Here is an 18,797-nt window from a genome sequence, read left to right as displayed (position 1 = left end):
ATTCATATGTTTAACATTTGTAAGACCTTCAGTGATCTGTGCAGCTGGTTCTTGTTTTCCAACTCATCTTCACACTGGAGCCAGAGAGGTCCTTTATAAATGCCTGTTTGATTGTGTCACTCCTCTCCTTAAAACTTTCAGTGGCTTCATACCATTTGCAGTTGTTACAATCTCAAATATCTACAAGGATTAAGCAAAAAATGTTTGTGAGTGAAACAAGTCAAGTGTGAGGCAATAGGGGAGAATAGGAGAGTGCATTCTTATTTTTAAAAGTATGTTTAGAATTTTAAAAAACATTTGATAATCCTTTCTGAGAATCTAATGTTGCCTGTTGGTCTCCAGTTAGCACAGCCAAGTCTAAACTACTGAGCATGGCGTATGCAATGTTTCTTTGAAATCAGGTAGTTTTTGAGATGAGCATCTTGGGACTCTCGGCTGTTACAGAGACTGATGTAACCAGTGAGTCATGTTGTTTCGTTTCTAGGTTAAAACATACCAGAGTAAAGAGTATGTGCTTGTTATTGTGAGTATCACTGTCTCCATATTGGAGGCCGTGGCGCATAATAAACAGTTTATGGGCTTTGGAGTCAACATTGACCTATTCACTTGCCAGTTCTGTCACATATTAGCTATGTGATTTTGAGCTAGTCATTTAATGGCTTTGAGCCCCAGTTTTCTCCTCTAATTAAAAAATAAAGAAATAAAAATTTCCAGGATTGAGAGTACAACAGCAGATAATCAACAGCTTTAAATTTTCTAGCTCAATGTTTGGCACATAGTAACTTTTCAGTAAAAAGTAGCATCCAGACAGGTATGAAAAATGGAAGAGGTGGCAATAAATAATACAAAAGTTGAACTCCCCTAGCTGCATTCTTCTTAGCAATTGTACTTGTGGCCTGAAAAAGAGCTAACCATTTGGAGGCCGTTTTCAAGTGAGGCAGGCAGTTGGAAGCACAGGCACATAACTTACCCATGCAAATAAAATCCAGGAGCTTGGCCCTGGCTGGTGTAGCTCAGTGGACTGAGTGCGGGCCTGCGAACCACTCAATCATGGTTCGATTCCCAGTCGGGGCACATGCCTGGGTTGCAGGCCAGTTCCCAGCAGGGGACTCATGAGAGGCAACCATACATTGATATTTCTCTCCTTCTCTCCTTCCCTTCCGCTCTAAAGATAAATAAATAAATTTAAAAAAAAAAAACAGGAGCTTGCCAGCCTAGCTGGCTACTGAGCTGAAAGTAGAATTTAAGCCAGAAGTTCAGTTTGCTGTTGACAAATTCTTGAGCAAGATGGGAATATGGACTTTCTACAACTACACATAACGTACTAAACACTTTTTTACTTTTTTTGTCTACATGAAAACTTTACATTTTTTAGTAAAAGTTACACTAGCTAAAATTTAAATTCGGTAGTATTAGGTTATTTATTTTGGTTTGTTCTCTACAGCCGTGTAAATTTGTATCACTAAAGGTAGAAAGTAAACTACTTAGTTTCCTTTACCAGAACATTTAGCATGGTAAGAAAAGAGGGCTGTTATATTTATACACATATTATTCTAATGCATAAGTATATTATGTTTTGATCTAGGAGCAATAAGAAGGTCAAAGAGCTTTCATCACTCACTTAAGAGAAAAAATATATACCATCTTCTCAGGCTTTGCATTTTTTATTTTGCTTTCTTAAATTTTATTTATTCCTAGAGAGGAGAGAGAGACATTAATGTGTGTCTGCCTCTCACGTGGTCCCACTGGGTTTATTTTGCTTTTTAAATTTCAGCTTTATTTTACCATTTAAGTATACCTCACTCAGTAATTTGTATACCCAACTAACATGGTTGAAATTGGGGGCCAAACAGCTAACAATGTGCTGTTCTGCCTTACCGCCAGGCTATAGTCACAATGAGTAAACTAGTACAGATAGTAACCTATTGGTAGAGTGACATCCACTAAACTGATTGTGCTTAAAATGGAGAGACTAGAAAGAACAAAGTACAAAGCCAGCTTGTATTTTAAAAAGCAAGACAAAGGCTTAAGAGTTTCAACTTCTGCTCTGGCTAGTGTGGCTCAGTGGATTGAGTGCCGGCCTGAGACCCAAAGGGTTGCTGGTTCAATTCCCAGTCAGGGCACATGCTTGGGTTTCAGGCCAGGTCTCCAATAGGGTGCTTGAGAAGCAACCACTCTCTTCCTCTCTTCCCTTCTCTTTCTCTCCCTCTCTTTCCTTCTCTTTCTCTCCCTCTCTTTTTCTTCCCCTTCTCTTCTCTCTAAAAATAAATAAGCAAAATCTTTAAAAAAAAAAAAAAAGAGTTTCAACTTCTTTGCAGTGGTCCGACTCACCCAGACTGACTTTTATGCTCAGGTTAACATTACTATATTTAAGTAACAGAGCAACAACATTAGAATTGTACAGCTGAAGTGGATGGTGTCTAAGAAACCAAAGCAGAAGTACTTAAAAGATTATTGAAACACAAAGATAGACAAATGCAATTTTTTAATCTTCACCCGAGGATATGTCTTTGTTGATTGTAGAGAGTAAGGAAAGGGGGAAGGAGGGAGAGAAACATTGGTATGAGAGAGAGACATTGATCCGTTGCCTCCTGTATGTGCCCCAACCAAAGATCAGACTTGCAACATGGTCCTGACCAGGGATTGAACCTGCAGCATTTTGATGTATTGGGACAATGTTCCCACCAACAGAGCCACCCGACCAGAGAGGCTGTCTTTACCACCTGTACTAAAATTTTCTTTTGGTTTTAAGGAGTACTGTGAAAGGGTTGATGTAGATAAATATGGTAGTATTCTGTGACTTGATATTACATTTTAGTGTTAATCTGTTTTTCTTAAAGAACTGGGTTTGGGGAGTTTTTTGGTCAATGTCATCTAAATATTTCTGTCCTCCTCTCCCTTCTTCCTTTTTCCTGTCCTTCCTTTCTTCCTTCCTGTTTTCAGCTCCTCAGAGAAATTTTGAAATTGCCTTCAAGATGTTCGACTTGAACGGAGATGGAGAAGTAGACATGGAGGAGTTCGAACAGGCAAGTTGTCCTGTAGCGTTCTTTTAAATACATTCATATTTAATCCTTTTTCATGTGCTTGGAGTTACTTTCACCTTGGTCAGCACATTCAGATGCTGTCCAATTTTTAACTACCTGATGTGACATTTTTCAGAGTTACTCACTTTTAACATGTGGGGTTTTTTTGTTTTCACTGTAAACATAAGGAATTATTTTTAGCATATGATTAAGATCAAGCTTGCCATGATTTCTCATTATGAATTAAACTATAATGCTGAGAGGCTAAGTTATGGATATTCAATCACATATTCAGCCAACATTTGTCGAACAGTTTCTTTGTGCCAGACATTTCAGAACACAAGGATGAATGATAAATAAGAAATGCACACAGATAAATATTTCAAAACACCTAGAGACATTTACTCAAATTTGCACCCTGTGTCTATCATACATTCTTAAATATACACAGTCTGTTTAGAACTTCTATTACACTACCTCACATAAAATGTAGAAACTTTGCAGTCATATAGTTCCATTTACTCCTCCAATTCTTTCTGTTACAGTCTTCCTGTGTATTACCTCTGCCGCATATGATAGTCCTCCATTATCCACGGGAGAAACATCCTAAGACCCCCAGTGGGTGCCTGATACTTTGGATGGTACCAAATGTATATACTGTGCTATTTCCTAAACATACATATATACACTTTGCAGCTTCTCTTTGGCATATCCAAATTGTCAGCACCACTGTTTTTGTGCTCTAGGGCCATTTTTAAGAAAAATAAGAATTACCTGAGCACAAGCATTGTGATACCATGACAGTCGATCTGATAACTGGCGTGACACTGAGTGACTAACAGGTGAGTATCGGATAGTGTGTGGATATGCTGGACAAAGGGATGATTTACATCCCAAGTGAGATGGAGCAGGATGGTGAGAGACTTCATCACACTACCCAGAATGGCACACAGTTTAAAATTATGAATTGTTTATTTCTGAAATTTTTCACTTAATATTTTTTTCCCATGATTGAGTGAGTATAGCTGAAACCATGGAAAGTGAAACCACAGATAAGGAGGGACTACTGTACATTATAAGCCCCATAATACATTACAATTTTTGCTTTCATGCTCGTATTTTTTAAAGAAAATAAAAACAATAATAATCTGTTATATTTACTCACATGTTTACCATTTCTGATGACTTTTCATTCCTTCCTGAATAACCTGGTTTTCATATGGTACCATTTCACTTCAATTGGAAAAACTTTCTGTAGCGTTTCTTCTAGTGCACATCTGTTGGTGATGAATGAATTTATATAATCATTACTTATGGAAGGGAATTCTAGACATAGAGTTCCAGATATGGATGTAAAATTCTCAGTTACTGTTTCTCTACTTCTCATTCCTACTAATGAATAGTCAGTATTGTTCCTGTATATGTAACATGTTGTTTTTCTCTCTTTGCTTTCCAGACTTTTTTACGTTTGTTTTCTAGAAATTTTATTACGATATGTCTCCATGTGGTTTCTTTTTTTTTTCCCAGTCTTTTCTCTCTACTTATCAGACTGTGTAATTTCTGTTGATTTGTCCTCATGATAGTTGCCTCTTCAGTCATAGCATCTCTGCTGTTAAACAATCAGAGATTGTAACAAATGTAAATCAAACAAATGTAAATCAAACAAATTTACATTTGTTTGTTAAACAAATGTAAATTTTTATTTCAGATGTCACATTTTTTAATTCTAGAACTCCCATGTCATTTTTTGTAGTTTCTTTCTCATATGAAATGTCCTATATTTTCCTTATTACAAACATATTTTATATCCTGAGTACTGTTATAATGACTGCTTTAAAATCCTTGTCTGCTAATTTCTGTCATTTAGCTAATAATCTCCAATGATTGCCTGTTTTCTTGAGAATGAGTCAAATTTTCCCATTTTCCTCATATGTCAAGTAATTTTGGATTATAGTTTGGGTGTTAGGAGTCATGTCATAGACTATGTTGTTGGATATATTCATCTAAAGCTAGTGTTCTGTTTTGTTGTAGCAGGCTATTAATCTTAACTGGATTTAGCTGGAGTTTATATCTAGAATTTGGGGCTCTCTTCTTTGGATTTCTCCTTTCCAGGATTTTCCCCCTTTCCAGTGGTTGTAGTTGCTGCAAAGTCTGTCCTCTGGTTTTTCAAGCCAGAGCAACTGAGGACACCAATCCTTCTGATGCAGACTGGGACTTCCCTTAGGCTGAAACTCATGTAAAGTGGGAAACTCACCCAGTGCTATCTACCTTCTTCTGAGTGTCAACTCCCCTCCAGTATCTGCCCATGGTCACTCCTAGTGCCTTCAGTTAGTTGTTTGGTTTATTTTGTCCATAGTGTATTATTGTCATCTGAGCAGGGATTGGCCTGGAAACAGCTACTCATCCATTACCAGAAGCAGATTAAGGCCTGTTTAGTATTAAATGTTAAAAGAGGGCTTCAGGCAGACCCAAGAAGCAGGAAGGAGAGAAATTAAAGTAGGAGAGGGGGAGAGGGAAGGGATGAAGAAAAAGATAATTTAAAAAGGAAAAAAATTGGTTTTGAAATAGCCTAAGAAATTACTTAGGGGACCCCTCAGGAACAAAATTGTCATAACTTCCCTACTCCTGTTACACTAAACTTTAGGTTTGAGTTTAGGGCACATGGGTCTTACTTTTGGCATTGCTGCTGACATGCTGAATGACTTGGGGCAGTCACTTCACCATTCTGTTTACTTGCCAGGAGAGGGATGCTAAGTTCACCTAATGCGATCCCTTGATAACTGGCCTTGCTAACCTCGTGCAGTTTACAGTGTTGATCACAGGAGAGCTTGATGTAAAACTCTTTAGAAGAAAATCAAAAGGTCATTATAAGGTGGCTCATGAGTAAATGGCTCTCAGAAGTTTCCCTACTTCATCTTTCTACATTTTGCTTTCTTGGGAAATATAATAATTTATTAAGTTGAAAATGCACCCAGCCTTTACTCTGCTTTCCCAGGTAAATGGGTATTTTCTTGACTTTATTTTAAAAAGTTAAACAGAACCAAATGAGGACATCTTCCATTTCATCATCATGTGTCTTCAAAGTTAATGTGTCATGAGCAAACTAATAGCTAATATTACTCTTTCATTCATCTTCCAGAATCACTTTGATCATGCATAAGCATAAATTACTAAAAAGCATTTATAATTATAAATAGTAAGTGTGAGTTTTCTCTGACCCATTTCATAGCAAATCATAAAGCAGAATTAACCTAATAAACAATATTGATTATTTGGGCTACATTTGCGTAAGCTATGACAGAAATGTTTTTTAGTATGAAAGTCTGAGAAGTGATAGCTATCAATTGTGAAACAAAAGAGAAAGAATGAGATTTTATTTCAGAGATCATGTTTTATACTTCTCTTAATTTTCTCCGCAGCATATAGCATATAGTAAGCATTCATATGACTAGTTGGTATTTGACAGATTCTTAGGTTATACTTAACAAGTTATCTAAGTAAAAATATTTTAAGAAAGTATTTCCCAACTGAGAAATACTAAGAAAATAATTTCTTTCTGTCTGTTTCTTTCACACACAGAAAATCTAGTGATACATACTTTTTAAAAAGTCTTTAATGAAAGAACACTTATAGTGAGCAACAGTTTACACATAAGTGTGACAGCATTTGGACTGTACTGTTACTACTCATTAATGAAGATGCTGTAGCGTTAATTTTCCCTAAAAGCACTTTTTTCTTCAATCACTTATACAAATACTCTCAGCACCACACTTTGAAGCTAGCATACGTTCCCACAGTGGGAAGGCTATAAGCTGTACTATTTATAGCCACAGGCAAAATTTAAATTGTGGTAGGTCCTCACCACGCCAATGCTCAATCCTGGTTCATATACTGCTAATTCAGTACTGCTATTGGAAAATCCTCCAGTTCTCACACATAAATACAGTGAATTATATATAGCCTTCAAATAGAAAAAGCATTTTTCTGATTGCCCCAAATTTCAATTTAAAGTCTAAAAAACTCAACTTAAGTAATTTTAAAATCCATTGTATACCTGGCTTTCAAGTCTCCACGTGCCTGAGAAACAAAGGTCAACCAATCTTGTTTACGTGACAAAATGTGAACTCAGAAAAAATCATAATCAAAAGTATTTATGATATTAACTTAAAGTTTTAAGGAGACCCAGCAATACTGCGCTCTGTGAAGTTTTCCAGTGAGAAACGTGAGGCTCAAAGGGGTGAGGCAACTGGCATAGACTCCGCCCTCACTGCATGCAGAGCAGCCCAGGCAGCCCCCACGACTTCTGGCTCTGGTCTAGTGTCCTTCTCTTGTACTGCCCCACCCTTTCTGGAGCAGAGACTTTTAAATTGTCTTAAATAAGTCCTTTTTATGGTCATAGATCATAAGTAAAATAAATAAAAAACACTTTACTAAGGTCAATTCATCATTACAAATCTTAAGCTTCAGAGGCGCTGTGGTGGCCTGGCAGTGAAGGTGCGGGGCTCGAAATCCAAACCTTCGGTTTCTCAGTGTGACACTTTTCTAATTCGGCAAGTTAAACATCAAGATTACCTATATCGTTTGTTTGTGGTACATGCCTTTATTATTTATCTTTACATATCCCAATTCTAGTTATTCTGAGTAGCTGTGGGTTTGGCTGGTGGTTTGTGTTTTGCCTTGTATAGAGGGAGAAAACACTGCAGGAACTCGCGGGAAAAAAAGCTGTAGCAATTATCAGCTCACCTCAAAAAGCTTTTATATATATTGTTAGGCCGTAGTTGCTAGTCCCAAAAGTTATCTTTTCTCAAAAAGTTCATTAAAACTTCTCAAAGATTGAACTAATTCCCCCATATTTTCTTGGAGAACTATTTTATACCAATTTCGTATTTCATGTATGATTCTAATAAATGTTATTTCTCTTAGATGTTAAGTATTTGCCTGGAGCTATGCTGTCTCTCATCACAACTAGGGAGTCGTTAGTAAAAACTGTGAATTTTAAAAAATTCTCCTGAGATATGGAAGGTATTACTGTGAGGTTGATGATTATTTATTGTGAGAGAGGTTTCCAGCCTCAAAACAAATGCATACTCTTTTCTGAAAAGATATTTTTAAGACAGTCCCAGTTTTAAAGATATCAGTCATCTCTGTTAGAATCCTTGTTCTGCTGCTTGCTAGCTATTTGACCTTGAGCAAGTTACTTAACTGTATGTGCCTCGAATTTCTTACCTGTGAAATAAGGATAATCTTAGGGCTTCTCTCATAGGATTGTTGTAAGCATTAAAGGAAAGAATTGTAGCACAGTGTAGGCAAATAATAAAGAATCAATAGACAGTTGCTTTTCTCTATGTCTCCACTTTGTAATGTTTTTCTGGGTGGGTGTTTGCTTCTCTTTTAGGTTCAGAGCATCATTCGCTCCCAAACCAGTATGGGAATGCGTCACAGAGATCGTTCTACTACTGGTAACACCCTCAAGTCTGGCTTGTGTTCAGCCCTTACAACCTATTTTTTTGGAGCTGATCTCAAAGGGAAACTGACAATCAAAAACTTCCTTGAATTTCAGCGCAAACTTCAGCACGATGTTCTGAAGCTAGAGGTAGGACTTCCTCTATTCCTTGGACTTCAGGCGGTCACGGCACTGCCCGTCACACATGCACATAGAGCCACTGGGTTGGGAGGGCCTGCCTTACCATGTTCTTTCAGTCTGCCTCCAGCTGTGAGGATTGGTGACTTTGAACCTAGTCAGTGATTTACAGTCTGACAGCAGGTAGGAAGTAATGTGTTCTGTGAAAATGTCTTGGAGTAAGATGATTCTGGGCCTGAAAGCAAAAATGCCTAAACTGAACCTCTTCATTGTCTTTGGATGTCCAGCTTTAGGAAAAAGAAATGCAAGGGTCAGAGTGGTTCTCAATCTTGAATATGTATCCCCAGTTTTATGTGTAGTGTATGAAAGGTACCAGGTGGTGGAGATGAGGGATCCCACTTAACTCAACTGAGACAGTTTGAAAAATCACTAATGAATTTCCCTTATTAATAAGAACTCTGTTGTACATCAACCATAACTTTAAAATAGTTTTTAAAAAAGAACTCTTGCTATTCATGCTATAGGAGAGAGGTGAAAGTAGGATAATACTAAAAATCAGATCAAACTTTGAAATATGCTTTTGTACTATACTTGTTTCCTAAAAATAGTGTAATTGATATTCAAAGAATTTACTTCAAAAAAAACCCCCACAAAGGAATGTATCTCTATAGTTCAGCCTCTTTGAGGAGGCTCTAGTAGCCCCTATAATAAGTGATATAAGTGAGATAAAATTATATATGCAAGTGAGATATGTGCATGTGTGTATGTGTGTGTGTGTGTATAAATCAGATTTTTACACATACATAAGAACCCCCATATGAAGATGAAAGACCCAAGGAAATAGCTGGGCCTAGTGTTTACATACTAGGTTAAACTAAGAGGGGCAACTTGCATTTGTGAATTTTGCATTCTTATCACCAGAGAAGGTGAATCAAAGTCAAGAGAAATCTGTAAAACAGAACTTGTTAAAATAATTCTTATTATCCTTTAGTCTCCCCATATACGTTAGTTACTTTTCTGTAGTTGCCTTTCTGTGTTTCCTTCCTGCTGGTAGAGGGAGGCCGTCTCTCACACAGGACTTTCATTTTCTGCATTTAGGAGTTAAACAGTTTCGGAGTAAGAGTTGATACGTATTAGATTCTAGACGTATGCTTTGGCCCCTAGTATGCACTCCTGGGGTGGCCTTCTTTGGAAACATTATAACATAATCTGGAAATATAAGTTATTTAACTTATTAATTATGTAATTATAATTTAATACAGTATAGATCCATAAAATATAGTTAGAGAATAAAGCACAAGCTAGTACTTCTGACAAACTTTAAATGACAATTCAGGGTCATTCAGAGCATGGAGCAGGTGCCAGTTCCACAGTCTAGCTTAACACTCATTCCCAGACATACATGTGGGAGTCTCAAGAGACAGACATGGGACTTTTGTCTTTTATCCTGTGGTGCTGTCCAGCTGACAGTCCACTAATGTATATATTGCCAGTGAGATAAAATATTAACAGCAGATGAGGGGTTTCATACATGGGTACCTGCACGTAGCCTACATCCAAATGCAGAAGAAAAGAGATCTAATAGTATTTAAGATAATTATTCTAGAAAGCCTCCCTGTTTTTGACATTGACTTAGGATCATCTGTAGGCTTTGGACCAAGATGTACTGAGAATGGTACTACTCGCCAATCAGCAATTCCTCATGTAAGGAAACCAATTGACTCTTTCATAAAAGTACTCACCCTAAGATGTTATAAATACTCTATAAATGTTTATTAATTCCAAGTCCATTCTTTCCATATAATAGTACAAGTTTAGTGAATAAGTGGCTCCTTATCATTAACATCCATATTTAAAGTTTTATGAATCAATATTCTGCCTTCCCAACTAGATTTGTAATTCTTTGAGAAGATATGAATAGCAGAAAGAGAACAGGTTTTGGTGCTCATATAATGAGACCTTGATTAAAATTTTATTTCCACCACTGGTTATATGACATTTGATGAGTTATTTATCCTCTTAGAGCCTCGCTGCACAGAGCAATGTTTCAGTGAGATGAGATTTCTTATGGGCTGAATTATGTTCCCCCATAATTCCGATGTTGAAGCCCTCACCCCCAGTACCTCAGAATGTGACTGTACTTGGAAATAGGGCCTTTAAAGGGGTGGATTTCTGGTCAGGATGGTGGCATAGGCAGGCATGGGGGTTGTGCCCCCTTTGCACAACCACATCAAAATTACAACTAACGTATAGAACAACCATCACTCAGAAACATCAGAAATCAAGTCGAATGGAAGTCTGACAATTATGGAATTAAAGAAACCACACCAAGCCGGACTGGTAGGAGGCGCGTGGATGCGGAACATTAGATAAAAATTCTGGAGGGATATCTCATGAGTGAAGAGTCCCAGCCCCACATCAGGGCCCAGACCACGATGCCAGTGCCAGGAAGATAAGTCCCCACAACTTCTGGCTGAAAAAACCAGAGGGGACTTAGTTTGTGGAAGAAACTTCTGGTGCCCTGAGCAGTTACTCTTGAAGAACACACACATGGTCTCGCCTACTCAGATTCACTACCTCAGCTCTAGCACCAGGGTAGCAGCTTGAAAGGAAAGGCACAGTGATATACAGGGAGAAACTGAAGTGTTTGGCATCAAGGCAAGCAGAGGCCAGTATCCCTTTGCTAAACTCTCCTTTCACAGATCTGGTAGCCTGGTGCCATGTCTGTGACTCCATCAACCTGGCTAACGCTGTTCTACCTGCCTTGGAGATCCCCAGAGATGCCGCCCCACCCAACTTACAGGCCCGCCCAAGACACATCATAATTAAAATGCCAGAGGTTAAAGATAAAGAGAGAATCTTAAAAGCAGCAAAAGAAAAGCAGTTAATTACCTACAGGGAAGTTCCCATAAGGCCATCAGCTGATTTCACTAAAGAAACTGTAGTCTAGAAGAGATTGGCAAAAAGTATTCAAAGTCATTAAAAGCAGGGACCTACAGCCAAGATTGCTCTACCCAGCAAAGCATCATTAAGAATCAAAGGGCAGATAAAGAGCTTCCCAGACAAGAAAAAAAAATCATCACCAATCCATTACTATATGAAATGTTAAAGGGACTTATGTAAGAAAAAGGAGATCGAAAATATGAACAATAAAATAACAACAAACTCACATCAACAACTGAACCTAAAAACAGAAACTAAAACTAAGTAAACAACTAGACCAGGAACAGAATCACAGAAATGGAGATCACATGGAGGCTTAGTAGTGAGGGAGGGATAGAAAGGGAGAAAAGGTACAGGAAATAACTGGCATAAATGGTAGGTAGAAAATAGGGGGCAGTTAAGAATAGTATAGGAAATGTTGAAGCCAAAGAACTTAAATGTATGACCCATGGCCATGAACAAAAGGGTTGGGGAATACAGGTGGGAGGGGGTGTGCAGGGTGGAGGGGAATAAAGGGAGGGAAATGGGACAACTGTAGTAGCATAATCAATCAAATATATTTAAAAAAAGAAAAATAAGAACATCAAAACTATGAACAATAAAATGGCAAAAAAATACAAATCTATGAACAATTTAATATAAAAACAAACTAAACAAACAAAAAGAGACAGAATCAGGGATACAGAGAGTTTTGATGGTTACCAGATGGGAGGGAGTGTGGGGTAATGAGTGAAGAGGTGAGGGGATTAGGAAGTACAAGTAGGTACTTACAGGACAGCCATGGGGGTATAAAGTACAGAACAGGAAATGGAGTATGTGCATCGTCCATGGACATGAATGATAGTGTGGGAATGGCCTGAGGGTGTGGCAGTGCTGGGTAGTGGGGAGGAAAAAGGGGAAAATCCTGACAACTGTAGTAGCATAATCAATATAATTTACTTTTTAAAAAATGTTTTTAAGTTAAAATGAGGTCCAGGGTGGGCCCTAGTCCAGTCCCACGGGTGTTTTTTATAAGGGAGGAAACTTGGGCACAGGGGAACACCTCTGGTGGAGGTGTGCACACACAGGAGGACAGCCACGTGAGGAGACAACACAAGGGCAGCCAACGGCAAGCCGAGAAGAGAGGCCTCGGCGAAAACCAACTGTGCTCGTACCTTGATCTTAGACTTCCAGCCCCCAGAACTGTGAAGAAGTAAATTTCTGTTGTTTAAGTCACCCATTCCGTGGTATTTTGCTAGGAGCCCTAGCAAATGAATATACCACCTGGCATGTATTTTGTCTTTAATAAGTATTCTTTCACCTCCTTTTATATGCCCTCTGCCACTTAGTATGGCAGCTGCCATATAGTAGGCACTTAAACTGATCTTCTCAGATAAATGACCGAAAGCCTTTATGTTAATTTTGAAAATAGTTTTCTCATAAGATTGGACATCTGGAAAATGGAGCAATTTTTCTTTTTATGAAACATTTCATCTTACTTTTCAAAGTTTGGGTATTTCTCCCCTCATTAAGTATGAAATATGTCATCATCACAGCCAGGAGGAAAATGGAAATGATTATTAGTACCTTTCATATGGGTTTTATAATTTGGCCATTCTTTATATTTCTTACTGGTTATATTTCTTTACTTATCTACTTTAGAATTTTAGGTCAAGGAGATTTACAGCTTCATTTAGTTCTTTCCCCTCCCCCCATCACAATAGCTTTGAGAGTGACAAGAACACTTTATCTGTCAAATTTAATTTCAGAGGGGTTAGCAAGAGGGAAATGCCCATGAACATTATTGAGTGCCTGCTGTGAAACAGGCCACTTATACATATCACACGCTTTCTTTGTTTTAATTCCCACCCACCCTATTGAACTTAGTGGTATTATACCCATGTCGCAGATGGAGAAACTGATATTTAGAAAGATAAAAGTCACAGAGCTATTAAATGGTTGAGTCAGGATTCCAGCTCAGTCTTCCAGAATGAATTATGTTCTGTTCATCCTCTAATTATTAGTACTTTTAGTCTGAGATGAGATTTCCATATGTGACTTACTTGGAGCTCTGAAGAAAACAAAATGTTCTGAAATTTAGGAACAGAAAAAGACCAGATATCTATAGGCTGCTCCAGCACCATCTTTTCCTAGTTCCTTTGCCCCTCAAGTTGAGTGTTATTACAAAGGAGAATTACACTGTTCTACTGTGTAAATTAAATGGCTACCTAAACTAGCCACTTAATTTCTTTTCATAAGAACCATTAGCTTGTTAGATATTTTTATTTTTTTCAAGATTGTATTTATTTGAAAAAAAAGATTGTATTTATTTGTTTTTAGAGAGAGGGGAGGGGAAGGGAAGGAGAAAGAGAGGTAGAGAAACATCAGTGTGTGGTTGCCTCTTACGCACCCACTACTGGGGACCTTGAACCAGTGACTCTTTGGTTCGGAGGCCCACACTCAAGCTACTGAGCTACACCAGCCGGGCTTGTTAGGTATTTTTAAATGTTTGTATGCTCTTAATTCTGGTCAAATTTGTTTTATACTACTCTTATTTCTCTATTTGGAAACTCAAAAAAAAAAACAACATAGGTTTGAAGGAATGACTTAAGAATATACAGATTTTAAAAAATATCTTTTGAAGTTATTAAACATTCCATCTAAGGCCACCAAGAACTTGAGTCGAGTTCTTTGGAGACAGTTGCCAAATCTAATTCCAGTTAATATATTCATTGATTTCTTGAACTACCACAAGTAATATGTCAGTCAAAAATGAAAGGTAATTGAGAACTCTTTGAAAGATTATGATTAATTTTAATTTGGGGGGAGAGAGAAATGACATAAAAATGTCATGTCAAAGAAAAGCAAAAATTAATTTATACAAGAATGAAGAAGCCAACTCTAGAATATAAAATAAGGAAACTGAAAAAGTATTATCTAACAGAATTCTAATCTGAAGCATGGTTTTTCATCAGTTTTGGGGTTCATATGCTTATGTATAACCAATCAGATTATCATATTTTTAAAAAGCATGACTATCAATTATCTGAAAGCAAATTAGATATAGTTCAAAGGATAATAGTGATCATTCTATCTTCCCAGTCTTTAAGAAAAAAAATACTGGCATTAACTAGGTTTGTTCAGTTAGGAAGAGAGGTAAAAGGGACACACAAAGAACTGTGCTAATTATGCTCATTTGTCAATAATAGTAGAGCAAAAAAAAATAAGAGAGTTAATTTAAGTTAAATATCAAGGAACTTTAAAAGTGTTGTAATAAAAAAAAGTGTTGTAATCACAGCTACATGATTAAAAGTGCCTATGGAAATGCAGATCAGCTACCCTTTGCATCATTAAACTGATGTCATCTTCATACTCATCTCTTTAAAGTGTTGAGGTAGAATTAAATCTTGTCCTGACACAGAGGACCATATTAAGAAACAACCTCAGCTCTTTTTCTGGCCGAAAGAATGTGGCAAAGGACACCAGAGGACAAGAAGGCTTTCAATCAAACACTTTCTGGAACTAGAGCACTCTTGGCAAAGTCAATTTCTTTTTATTTTAATAGCCAGTTGGATTTTTTTGAACTGGAAAACTGACTCATATGTTAACTCAAAGATGAGAGTTAACTGATTCGATTTAATTTAATCTGAAAAGCAAAATTAAGTATGTTCAGCCTTAGATGTGTTTAGCTTAGATTTCCCAAAAATCACCAAAAGTGTTTTAAGAATACTTACCACTTTTGGGTATTTATAACTTTAAAGAGCCAAATATATATATTTAAAGCTAAAAACTTTTAAGTTAATCCTCAGTGAACAAAAAAATTGTAACTTCAATATTTGGTTACAATAATAAAATTACGTTTATTTTTTTCTTAGAAAAACTTGAAATATTTAGTCAAAATTAACTGTTTTATCCTTGTAAAATTCTGACAAGGAAAGGACCTAGCAGGAATTATTTTTCCAAATGTAAAAAAGAAAAGAAAAAAGGGAATCTCTTACTTTCACCATATAAAATATTTTTCTTTCTTTCAAGTTTTTGTTTTGATCCCTTATTTCTTTTTTTAAAAATATTTTTTATTTATTTATCTTTAGGGGGGAAGGGAAGGTGAGAGGGAGAGAAACATCAGTGTGTGGTTGCCTCTTGTGTGTCCCCCGCTGGGAACTGGCCTGCAACCCAGGCATGCGCCCTGACTTGGAATCGAACCGCGATCCTCTGATTTGCAGGCCCATGCTCAATCCACTGAGCCACACCAGCCAGGGCCCTTATTTCTTTTTTTAATTTTTATTTATTGATTTGAGGGGGGGTGTGAGAGAGCGAGGCATCAATTTGCTGTTCCATTTATTTATGCATTTATTGGTTGTGTCTTATATGTGCCCTGACCAGAGATTGAACCTGCAACCTTAGTGTATCAAGATGATGCTGTAACCAACTGAGCTACCCAGCCATGGCCCCTTTACTACTACTACTACTACTACTACTACTACTACTACTACTACTTCTTCTTCTTCTTTCCTTTGCTTCTTCTTTCTTCTTCCTCCTTCTTCTTCTTCCTCTTCTTTCTTTCTTCCTCCTCCTTCTTCTTCTCCTCCTCCTCCTCCTTCTTCTCCTCCTCCTCCTCCTTCTTCTCTTCCTCCTCTTCCTCTTCCTCTTCTTCCTCCTGCTTCTCCTCCTCCTCCTTCTTCTTCATTTTTTCCATTACCATTTACCCCCTTTATGCCCCCTGCCCCAACCCCCACAATCACCTTACTGTTGTCCATGTCCATGAGTCTTCTTTCTTTTTGCTCAATCCCTCTAGCCTAGGTGTGTCAAACTCATTTTCACTGGGGGCCACATCAGCCTCATGGTTGCCTTCAAAGGGCTGAATGTAATTTTAGGACTGTATAAATGTAACTGCTCTGTAACAGTTAAGTAAGAGCTCAGCACGCTGCCAGGTAGAGACAAGGTAGAGGGCTAGACTCCACCCACAGGCCTTGTGTTTGCCACCTGCGCTCTAGCCCCTAACTTCACTCCCCCAAGAGCTATCAGCCTGTTCCTCATCTATGAGTCTGTCTCTATTTTGCTTATTAGTTCAGTTTTTTTATTAGATTCCACATATGAGTGAAATCATACAGTAATTATGTTTCTCTGACTGGCTTATCTCACTTGGCCCAATGTTCTCCAGGTCCATCCATGCTGTTGCTAAGGGTAAAACTTTCTTCTTTTTATGGCCAAGTAGTATTTCATTGTATAAATGTTCCATTAGTTGTTTTATCCACTCATCTATTGATGGACACTTGGGCTACTTCCATATCTTGGAGATTGTAAATAACATTGCAGTTTCTTCAGATAAATTCCCAGAAGTAGAATCCCTGGGTCATAAAGCAAATCCATTTCTAGTTTTTTGAAGTATCTCCATACTACTTTCCACAGTGGGTATAGCAGTCGACACTTCCACCAACAGTGCAACATGATTCCCCTTTCTTCACATCCTCACCAGCACTTCTTCATTGTGTATTTATTGATGGTAGCCATTCTGACTGGTATGGCTGGTATTAAAACCATCTCACTGTGGTTTTAATTTGCATTTTTCAGATGGGTAGTGATGTTGAGCATCTTTTCATATGTCTATTGGCCATCCTCTTTGGAGAAGTGCCTATTCAGGTCCTTGGCCCATTTTTTTAAAATTTTTTTTATTGATTATGCCATTACATTTGTTCTATTTCCCCCTCTCCGTTCCCCTCCTCCCTGCACACCTCTCCCCCACCATTCCCCCCCTTTAGTTCATGAACACGTGTCTCAAGTTCTTTAGATTCTATATTTCCCCTACTATTCTTACCCTCCCCCCTATCTATTTTCTACCTACCATCTATGCTACTTATTTTCTGTACCTTCTCCCTCCTTCTCCTTCTCCCACTCCCCTGTTGCTAACCCTCCATGTGATCTTCATTTCTATGGTTCTACTCCTGATCTAGCTGTCCTCTTAGTTTGCCTTTGTTTTAGGTGTGTGTGGTTCTTAATAATTGTGAGTTTGCTGTCCTTTCACTGTTCATCTTTTTGATCTTCTTTTTCTTAGGTAAGTCTCTTTAACATTTCATATAATAAGGGCTTGGCGATGATGAACTTCTTGAGTTTGATCTTATCTGAGAAGCACTTTATCTGTCCTTCCATTCTAAATGAAAGTTTTGCTGGATAGAGTAATCTTGGTTGTAGGTCTTTGGATTTCATGACTTGGAATACTTCTTTCCAGCCCCTTCCTGCCTGTAAGGTCTCCTTTGAGAAATCAGCTGATAGTTTGATGGGAGCTCCTTTGTAGGTGACTGTCCTCTTATCTCTTGCTGCTTCTAGGAGTCTCTCTTTTATTTTAATCTTGGCTAATGTAATGATGATGTGCCTTGGTGTGTTCCTTCTTGGGTCCAACTTCTTTGGGACTCTCTGAGCTTCCTGGATTTCCTGGAAATCTATTTCCTTTGCCAGATTGGGGAAATTCTCCTTTATTATTTGTTCAAATAAGTTTTCCACTGGTGGCTGTTCCTTTCCCCCTTCTGGTACCCCTATAATTCGGATGTTGGAGCATTTAAAGATGCCCTGGAGGTTTCTAAGTCTCTTCTCATTTTTTTGAATTCTTGTTTCTTCATATTTTCCTGTTTGGCCATTATTTTCTTCCTTCCTCCCTTTCTTCCTTCCTCCCTTTCTTCCTTTCTCCCTTGATTTGAGTCCCAGTTTCCTTTTCATCACTATTGGTTTCCTGTGCAATTCCATTCATTTCAATTAGTTTAGCCTTCATATGTTCCTCTAATTTGTGACTATAATCAACCAGTTCTGTGAGCATCCTGATCACCAGTGTTTTGAACTGTGCATCTGATAGGTTGGCTATTTCTTCGTCACTTAGAGTTATGGGCTCTGGGGTTTTGAGATCTTCTTGAGACATTTTTGGTCTGTTTGCACCCGTTAATTAGGAAGAGTAGAGCCTTAGGTGTTTACCGGGCCGGGGCCGCCCAGATCGCTGGGTCGTAACGCTGTATGTGGGGGTGGGGTCAGAACGGGGAAATGGTGGCCCCCTCTGCTATTTCCCTGCTGCTGGGTGTGGAGTGGAGCCCTAGGTGTTCACCAGGGCAGGGCTACTGAGGTCGCTGAGTTGTGACGCTGTATGTGGAGGTGGGGTCAGAGTGGGGAAATGGCAGCCTCCTCTGCTGCCTCTCGCCGATGGGGCCTGCTCAGTCCCGTCATCTCACCGCCCACTCCTTTGTTGGTCTATCTGCCCACGAATGCGGGACCACAGTCAACCCGCCGCC

At 38.3% G+C, this 18,797-nt stretch overlaps 1 protein-coding gene across 1 annotated transcript in view; it reads left to right on the top strand.

Moving 5' to 3' along the window:
* The window catches only part of MICU1 (mitochondrial calcium uptake 1), a 236,970-nt gene that overhangs the window by 142,432 nt on the left and 75,741 nt on the right, over positions 1–18,797 (top strand). Inside the window, exons 7-8 of the mRNA XM_037130527.2 lie at positions 2,944–3,026; positions 8,419–8,616. Coding sequence (XP_036986422.2) covers positions 2,944–3,026; positions 8,419–8,616 — 281 coding nt within the window. The remainder of the gene's footprint in view (positions 1–2,943; positions 3,027–8,418; positions 8,617–18,797) is intronic.

The sequence above is a fragment of the Artibeus jamaicensis genome, unplaced genomic scaffold (assembly GCF_021234435.1).
Source record: "Artibeus jamaicensis isolate MK-2021 breed Jamaican fruit bat unplaced genomic scaffold, CSHL_Jam_final contig_332, whole genome shotgun sequence".
NCBI lineage: Eukaryota > Metazoa > Chordata > Mammalia > Chiroptera > Phyllostomidae > Artibeus > Artibeus jamaicensis.
Note: the sequence above shows the minus strand (reverse complement) of the source record. Positions and strands in the feature narration are given on the sequence as shown.